The sequence below is a fragment of the Gavialis gangeticus genome, unplaced genomic scaffold (genome assembly GCF_001723915.1).
Source record: "Gavialis gangeticus isolate Ggan-Ray unplaced genomic scaffold, GavGan_comp1, whole genome shotgun sequence".
NCBI classification, from domain to species: Eukaryota; Metazoa; Chordata; order Crocodylia; family Gavialidae; genus Gavialis; species Gavialis gangeticus.
The window spans coordinates 45,713,127-45,722,428 of record NW_017728997.1 but is presented as its reverse complement, the minus strand read 5'-3'; the positions used below and the strand labels follow the sequence as shown (position 1 = coordinate 45,722,428).

At 49.9% G+C, this 9,302-nt stretch overlaps 1 protein-coding gene across 3 annotated transcripts in view; it reads right to left on the bottom strand.

Annotated features, from left to right (window-relative positions):
- Nucleotides 1-9,302, bottom strand: part of MST1R (macrophage stimulating 1 receptor) — a 68,110-nt gene that overhangs the window by 25,782 nt on the left and 33,026 nt on the right. For all 3 annotated transcript variants that reach the window (XM_019505136.1, XM_019505137.1, XM_019505135.1), the window contains exons 3-5: nt 3,317-3,484; nt 2,599-2,724; nt 2,020-2,190 (exon numbers count right to left, since the gene is read on the bottom strand). In XM_019505136.1, coding sequence (XP_019360681.1) covers nt 2,020-2,190; nt 2,599-2,724; nt 3,317-3,484 — 465 coding nt within the window. The remainder of the gene's footprint in view (nt 1-2,019; nt 2,191-2,598; nt 2,725-3,316; nt 3,485-9,302) is intronic.

Here is a 9,302-nt window from a genome sequence, read left to right as displayed (position 1 = left end):
GATGCAAGCAGCAGGGAGGTAACCCCTTCTGAGGCCATGAAGCCTGTCAAGTTTCAAGGAGATAGGTGCAGGGGTTTCTGGGAAACAGCACCTCAAACCGTTCAGAGCAAAACTCGTGACGTGCGAACGTGAAGGCACAGGGGGATGAAAACAGCAGGCATGGTAGCCCCTGCTGAGGTCATGAAGCCTTCCAGCTTCCAAGGAGATAGGTGCAGGGGTGTCTGGGAAACTGCACTTTGTCATGGGGTAGAGTCCCTAGAAATGGCCGTGAGACCCCTAGGGCCCTGTGACCATGCCAGCTCTGCCCTGCAGGTGCCTTCTCTTCTCACTTGCCACCACGTCTTGTTGGAAAAGGTAACTGATAGGTAGGCTGGCCTCAAGCTTCAGCTCAGTCATGGTCCTAATGGACCCCACTAAACCCTGTAGGTTCTTGGACCCCTTGCTGGGACCCACTCTAAGTAGGTGCATCAAGGTGCACAGCAACAGGAAGAGCAGACTCAGCGGAGCCACTTATCTCCACAACCTCTATCTTAACCTCCTCCGAAGTGCCTTCTGGGGAAGGAGATCTGTCTCTATAGGAAACTTGAGGGGTGTGGAGAACAAACTCAGCTGATTCCGCTTCCTTCCCCAGAATTTCCCTTGCTAGGGCACTGAGATCCAGAGCCAGCTCTTCCTCTGGCACTGGAAGGCTCAGGCCGGGAGTTGAAATTGGGGTGGAGGAGACTGTAATGCTGGTGGTGCTCGAGGTTGTTATTATGGCAGGTGCAGACACTGCTCCCATCTCCTTGGTGCCACTAGCAGAAGTGGCATGCGTGCTAGTTGTTGGAAAGAGGCCGCATCTAAGTTTTTTGGGTAGGACACAACGGATGACTTAGAGCTCTCCCTCTGTCCTCTCTTCCGCCCTGGCCAGAAGAGCGGTCACCTGCCTTTCCAGCATGCTTCATGTTCAGTGTGCTGGAAAATCTGTACATGTTTCTGTAATGTTTTATTATGTACTGATGTAATATATAAATATATGTTCTGTAATATATGTTATGCTTTCCTGCACAGTCAATGCAGACTGTCAGGGAAAACACAGATTTATTTTATGTGGAGAAAGAGTTACAGAGAATAGCAAAAACAAAAAATGGATTTTGGGGAAGGAATAAATTGAAAGGAATGGATTAGGAAAGGGTATTAGGGTATTTTGGAAAGGATTGGATCCCACTTGCTAGGAACAGGCTAGCAACTAGGAAGGGAGAGCCTTCCTGATGCTCTTGGAGGACACAGCTCACTAAGCTGACAAATGCGCAGTTGACAAAGCTAATTTCAAACAATGCTTTTATGCTTCTTCTCCGTCCCTCCCCCAGAGCACTGGGATTGGAAGGGTCCTCAGGGAAGGATCATACTCACTGGCCAGCTACACATGTCAATATTAGAGCAGTCCTTTCCCCCTCTTCCCCCTCCCCCTCTCCTTAGTTTGTATGATCCTGCAAGCCCAGCTTCGAAACTTGAAACTTCGAAATTTTCAAAAATGTTTCGAGTGCCCTTGTTTCGTTTTGAAGCTGTTTCGAAGCCTTTCGTTTTGGTGTTTCAAGCTCGAAATGTGTCAAAACACCTTTGAAACGAAACACCACTGAAATTTTGCACAGCCCTACTGAACACCTTCCACAGCTAAAGAGCAGCAAAGGGGAGGAAGCACCTGCTCATCAAGATGCTTCTGCACAGCGGCACAGAGACACTAATGTGGCTGAGAAACCAGGGTGTGAATAAATCCACACAGAAGTATGGCTGTGCCAGTGCAGCTTATTGTGCTCCCACTCAGAGAAAGTCATGGAAGAGCTCAGGCTTTCTATTTGGAAGGAGAGCCATCTCTGCCTCACCTTCCAAGCACGTGGGGAATCAAAACACTTGTTAGGCAAGGAAAGCTAGAATAGAAACCAATTGTCCCAGGAGGCTGAGAGGGGGCTGTGAAATAGGGCAGGGCATCAGGTGTGTTTGCTGGGGTGCAGAGGGCATGAGAAGACCCTTGAGACCTACATCTTTGAGGACAGGGAAGCAGCTCTCCTGGCTCCAAGCTGCTGTGCAGTCCTCCCGCCGTGTGCATGAGCTTCCACACCAGCCGCAGCGCATGAACCGTTCTGCCTGCAGGCACCGCTGGCAAGTCAGGAAGTGCTGGCAGCCTGGGCCAGTAATGTTCACACGTGACACCTTGGGATACAGAAAGGAGAGTGTTAGCACAGAGCACAGAAGGGCTGGTGCACAACTTGCAGGCAGCCCCGGGTACTCTCCACACACTGCCCTCCCACCCCTAGGAGAGCTTGGCCAGGAAAAGACACAGGCATAACACCAGTCTTGACAGCCACAAAAAGGCCAGAAAAAAACTAAATGAGTTCCAGAAGGCACTGATGCTGCTGGCATTGGCCCCTTCCTGCCCTGCTACCCTGGAGCCCGTGGTGAGAAGTCAAGTCACAGGCAGAGGCAGCTGTAGCTTCTAGGCTCTTTAGGATTCAAGGATTTTTTGACCAATAACAGAATGTCTTAGATGCCTATGAGAGTGGAGTCCCCCTGGAGAGCACCCAGCCCAGCAAGGCCAAGGTTAAAGCAACTCATGCTCACCTTGTTGCCTGTGACGAAGAAAAGGGAGTTCCCCAGCAAGCCAGCTTCACGCAGAACTGGCAATGGTGCCCCCAGGGAGAAGTTGGTCAAGATGACAGGGTAGGAGCTGGATCTCTGAAGCACCACCTGGGGGAAGTGATTGCAGCAGTCAGAGCTGAGGAGAGCATGCCCTGGACTAACACTGTGGAGTTGGTGAACAGCTGATCCTGCCCCACTGTAGGTCTAAGTTTCACCAGCAGGGACAAGCTACCTTTGCCAAGTCTGCAGCCAGACCAAGTGACTCTTCCTGCCTAGCACTGTGATCTAACCTCCTCCCTGCAGGATGCTATGAATCCAGGAGCAGAGTATGATACTTAGTGCCTTGAGCTCCTTCAAGCAAAGGAACAATCTAGGTTCTGAGGGGGCACAGGGCTGGCAGGGGTGGAGGTATTTGCATATCCCCTGCCAACTCATTTCCCACTTTGACCTGGTGTCCAGTCACCTTAACAAGCACATCATACCCACCAGACAAATCAAAGCTCCCAAAGTCCTGGTCAGGTTTACATGGTTAGTGCCTGGCACTAACTCCAGGTACCAGTTTTGTCTCATGGGTTGAATGTCACCCTGTGACAGTCCTGCTGATGTTGGCATCAGTCCTCAGTACTAGGAACTGCCCCCCTTTGCCTGAAGTAGTCTGGATGCAGCTCTGGCCATGGAGCTCAGAGGCTGTGGAGCTCACCTGCATGATGCGCCCCTCTGATGTGCCCAGGTGGGCCACGGTCACATCCCCAATGGCAGTCACGAAGATGGATGTCAGAAGGACTCCAGCCATGTGCCCATTGAAGAGGTCTACCTTGTAGAGGGCTGCAGCAATCTGGGTGGGCTTGTTCCAGCAGCTGGAGTCCACCTGGGAGCAATCATATCAGAAACTAGCTCAAGTCATTGGGGAGGACACAAGGCATGCCCCTGGCACCCCACTAAGAAACTCATCTGGCTGCCTAGCGAAAGACTATGGCTATGCCCCACTGCCACCAGGAGCAACTATGACCCCCGCCCTGCAAACTTTCACAATCTGTCTCCCCTCCAGTTCCCTCTGCAGGTTCTACAGGACAGGAGCAGCTAGTGACAGGAACCCAGTCCTGGCCCCCAGTACTCCCAGCTACTCTAGTTAGCCTCACATAGTCACTACCTGCTACTCAACACACCTTCCTTTCGCACACAAACTAACCCTCTAGCAACCCCAACCCCCTACACCATCCTCTACCCCATACACCCTTTATGCACCACTCACCACTCCAGTCCTTCAGCCACCACAGCCTTATACTCCTGATACACCTGACACCACACACATGAAACACTCACCAACCCAGTACAACTCCAGCCACTGAAAATTAACCCTAGACTCCACAATACATTCAACAGCTTTCTCAAACACCCCAGGGATCCCCCAAGCTCCTGTTGCCCACCAACTGCACAAGCTCTTCAGCACCCTTCAACTCCACACATCCCATCTTCCACCTAGAAGCATGTGTTCAGAAGCTAATGTGTCCTCCTTCCTCCTGCATCTCCCCCAGCTGGTATAGGTAAAAATCTGTATTGTGTTGTTGCAGGAAGCTAGATGGGCAGATAGACAAGTGCTTATTCATGTACTTTGGGTGTAATCAATAATGGGTTGGGTTACAGACCTGTCTCTTACCTCTTTATCTGACTTGGGTGCTAGCAGTACTTTGCCTGCTAAGAGGGAATGGAGGATCATTGGGAAATGTAACTGTACCTTCATTTGGTGTACAAAAAGGATAATCATTAAGGAACTTGTAACTGTCCCTTAATGTGCATCTAAACTTGCAAAAAAGTCCTGGATGGAGACTGGCTCTCTAAAGACCAAACAGTACTGGGGTTTTGGTAACATACCTGAGGGATCCTGGGCTAGGCAAGGGTAGAGGTTTCTAATTCCCTCCCCACCCCAAAAAATAAGTTGCAAACTGTCCAAGTCCCCTTGTGGGAACTGCCACGCAGGAGGGAGGGATGAGTGCAGGGATCGACTCCTGGCACAGACAGGCCTTCTAAGCCACAGATAGGAGACACTGGAAAGAATCTTTACTGGCAGCAGATGCAGTGTGGGGTGTTGCTTCAGAGTCCCTGGCTGCTGGAACAGCACCAAGTGGCCTGGCTTGTTAGACAGTTCCTGTGCTTGGATGGTGGTGCCACAGTCATGGAATTACTGGCTCTGGTAGTGTCAGGGGGCAGAGGTGAGAATGTGCGGCAGTGCATGGCAGAGGGAGGTAGCAGCAGAAGTTTTCCCACTGTCTTGAGCCAGCAGGACCCCATTCAGGTGGCCAGAGAAGCAGTTCACCAAACTAGGCTCTGGATCCCCTGCATACTAGACAAACAGCTCAGCAGGGTGTGGGAGTACCCCAACCAAGGAAGGGCTGTGATGGAGCAGACAGTGTGCCAGCAAGAGAAAGGACTGTGGGAGAGAATGGAGGAGAACAACTTGCAAACTGAAAGACATCAGGAGATGAAGGAACACAGGGCCAGGGGCCTGTGTGAAAGCACCAGGGGAGAGGCCTGTTCCCCCATCTATAGCAACAGAGCAGCTCCCATACAGCACATAGCCTCAGCCCCAAGAAGCTTTCAGCTCACAATGGCAAGAGTTCTCAGTGGGAAAACTGAGGCAGGGCAGGGACTATGCCCTGATTAAAACCAAGGAAGTAGCTGGTGGCAGAGCTGGGACTAGAACCCAAGTGTCCTTACCACCAATCACATGCACTAATCATAACTTCACCCTGTCTCCTTTACATGCTTCCTGCTGAGTCCAGAGCCCACAGCTGCAGAGATGCAAAACTAATGTTATACAAGGCTTTGATGATCCCTGCTGACTTCCTGCCCCTGGGGCAAGGGGCTGGACTTGATGATCCTCCGGGGTCCCTTCCAGCCCAAATGTCTATGAAATTATGAACATGTGACATGCTGTACATGGGATTGCTATGGTGCAGGTCTCCAGAAGGCAGTGCAGGCCTTGATGTATGCTGCATGCAAAATTCAACACTGCATGGCAGTCAGGGACTCCCAAAGAAAGGCAATGCGTGGACCATGACATGCAGAGAGAGAAGGGGGAACAGTCTCCAAACTCTACTCTTGCCTAGCCCATGCCTTGGGGATTAAGTAGAAGTAGCTCATGGCACAAGATGCCTTGAAGAGATTGCACCAATTCACCAGCAGTGCATATTTATCCCAAACTTAATTTCACATCAAAACTTCCATTTAAGAAATGTGTTGCATTCTCCAAAAATAAATGATGCCAAATAATACTGTACAATGACAGACTGCTGATGGACTGCTCCCCCACACTGGAATTGCTTTATCTGCTTTCCTACCTCACATTCCTTTTTAGTAGCCTTAACCTTCATCCACATGAAAACCATACAGTTGTATGAATAGAATAATTGGAAAGGTAAGATTTGCCTTTCTAGACTTAAAAAAAAAAAAAAGAGCCACTGAGGTATCAGTCTTTCAGCAGCAGAAAGTAAATGATCTTTGACAGCGGAAATACATCATCCTGTCAAGAAATCCTTTCTTCCAAAACTGTAACTTTCTCAGGGACATATATCTCAACTGACTGACACCTCCCAAGTCTATAAGAGAGCCAGTTCAGTCCAGCCTCCAAAGTTGCACTGCAACAAAGAAATTTAAATAAAACCAATCAAAGAACATTTATTAGAATGTTAGAAAAAGCCATCTAGAAATATAGGGTATAACCTGAAGGGAAATTTAGAAAACAGAAAATCCAAGACCTGCTGTTAGTCTGCAGGATACCCTCTTCCTCCTCTCTAGTCTCCCCAGAGACAATATAGGTAAGAATCTATGTTGCACCATCATGGATAGCCGGACAGACTTTGCGGTGTTTGTTCTTGTGTTTAGGAGTGTAAGTAATAAAAGGTGCTTCTGCTGGCCTGTCTCTTGCCTCTTTTATCAGTAGTCAACCTACCAATTCACCTGTGATCCAGGTAAAAGCACCAAGCCTGGAAGAGCTGGGGTGAGACTGCCCTCGTAGCCTCCCCACAGGCTGTTCCGGATCTCTCTGTCTCTGCTGCATTTGACAGCGACAGTGGAGGCAGCCTTACCTCCCCATTTCTGGGTCTGGTGCATGCTAGTGGAAGCAGGTTGGCAAGGCATACCTCAAGGCAGGTGATCGCAGGGGTGCCCAGGATGTGGTGTGGGCACTCCCTTCGAACCTCAGCAGGTCTGAGGATGCAAGCGGAGTTGACAAGAGGAGCCACCAGATTGTGCTTTAAGCCTTGTACCTCTAACATGACACACAGGAATGGGCCAGTAGGAAGCAAAGGCACTTTTGGCTATCATTCTAAAAAAAATCAGCCAATGGGTGCTTCTAACGACAAGGACGTAACATGTGCACCAGGGCATTTTGTTGGCTGATCAAGTTGTGACTTGCTGTTCCCCCTTGTAGTGGAGTCTGGACACGTTTCCCCCGAGCATATGCAAGGGGCCGTTCGCTCCCAGGTTCTCTACACACCAGTTTCCCAAGCAGCAGGAGCAGGCAGCCCAGCACAGTCAGAGCCAGCTGTTGCGGAAGGGGAGGAGCCAGTGACTGTAAACAGGCCCGACTGGTTAGCATGAGTTCAAGCCAGTGCTCTTGTGAAACAGGCCAGTCCAGTCGTCTGGAAACAGTTTCAAGTTGAAACCACAGTGCAGTAACTGATTTTTCTGCTCTTGGAAGCAAGGCAGGGAAATAACAACTGACTTCATGATGACCGCAGGGGCTGAGAATGATCTATTCTTAGGAGTGCAAAAAGGAAAGACAGATGAAATTGGACTGAGAAAGGCCACAGCAGCCTGCTGGTAGGGGAGGTTTTCTTCCTGCCTGCTCCCAGCAAACCAGAGATGCAGTCTTGAAGGATTTCCACTCCCTCCATCAGAGAGAGCTTCCAGGTTTTGAAACGAGGGAAGGAGAGTGTTCCTTATGCCATTGTCTTCAACATCTGGGTCTGGACACCCAGCCTCAGATCCATTCCAAATCACCCCTCGCCTCTACCAGGAAACCTGGGCAGGAACTGAACCATCCGTCCATACAGAAGGGGACAGTCCATGAAAATAGAGCTGTGCCTTCCACCACAACCTCACAATGCTGCTCCACTTCTCTCCCCCACCCCAGCACCAGCTCACCCTAAATAGAAACAGAGCAAGATTTCTGCTCTCAGCAAGAAGTTAAATGTTCCCTCTACATCCTAATTACCATGGACATTTCACAGCCCTGCCCTGGGCCAAGAGGCGCTGAAAGTCAGTCACACTACGTGTAGTGTCAGGGTCTGGTGACGGGCAAGGTTTCCTCTGCATGTCTGAAAATAGTTATGCTCTGTGCCCTGCTACAGGAAGAGAAAGTGGTTGCCAGAGTTGCACTTGGGCAAGTCAGGAGACCACTGCAGAGGGTGTGAACAGAGGACGGGGCAGTTATTACACAAAGGCACTCATGTCACTGGAACCCACGTGGGTGGCTCTGGCTTCATCTTCTCAGGGCACTGTGTGCAATTCATCTTTACATGTATAACTGTGTTAAAGTTCAGTGAGATGACTTCCTCTTCCACACTGCTGGGTGGGGGAGAGGGGAAGGGAGGGCACAAACTGAAGGATCTTATGCAGAAGGCAAAGAGGACAAGTTCCTGCTCTCAGTGATGATGCCTGGCCTGACCAGAAACACCTACAACAAGTAACATCCTACTTCAGCCATGGATTACAACATGCTCACCTGTTCTGTGGAGATGGCTCCGGGGTAGTTTGACCAGTACCAAAATCTGGGAAGGGATGAAGCATGCCAAGTCAGGATGGAGTCTCCAGATTTGAAAAATCAAACTAGTCTCTATTTGGGTCAACTTTGGGGAGGGAGTGTTGGCAAAAGTCCATCCCCCACACAGAGACCACTTTCTGCAGACTTTAAAACCCCACTTTGACACACTGGGGATACTAAAGCTTTTCAAAGAAAACATCATTACAATGTTATTTAACGTGAGAGAAACAATGTGTTTTCCATGCGCCTCATTCTCAGAAACACATGAATCTCATATTTTCCAAACATGTTCTGCATAGTGCAGCAACCAGGCAGAGCACACTTCAGCCCAAACATTTGAAGTCTGGCAAAGATGTAAACAATGGGAATCACAAAATCATAGAAAATCAGGGTTGGAAGGAACCTCAGGAGGTCATCTAGTCCAACCCACTGCTCAAAACAGGACCAGCCCCAACTAGATCATCTTAGCCAAAGCTTGGTCTAGCTGGGTCTTAAAAACCTCCGCAGATGGAGATTTCACAACCTCTCCAGGTAACCTGCTCCAATGCTTTACTACACTTCTTATAGTTTCATAGTCTGTAGGGTCGGAAGAGACCTGAGCAGATCATCAAGTCCGACCCCCTGCCATGGCAGGAAAGAGTACTGCGGTCAAACAACCCCAGCAAGGTGATTGTCTAGCCTTGTCTGAAAGACCCCCAGGGTAGGAGCCTGCACCACTTCGCTTGGAAGTAGGTTCCAGATCCTAGCCGCCCTGACCGTGAAGTAGCGCCTCCTGAAGTCTAATCTGAATCTACCCTCTGTCAGCTTGTGACCGTTATTCCTCCTGTCAGTGCTCAGGGGAAGAGGGACTCCCCCAGTGCCTGCTAGTCCCCTCTGACTAGTTTGTAACAGGCCACTAGATCCCCCTCAGCCTTCTCTTGTG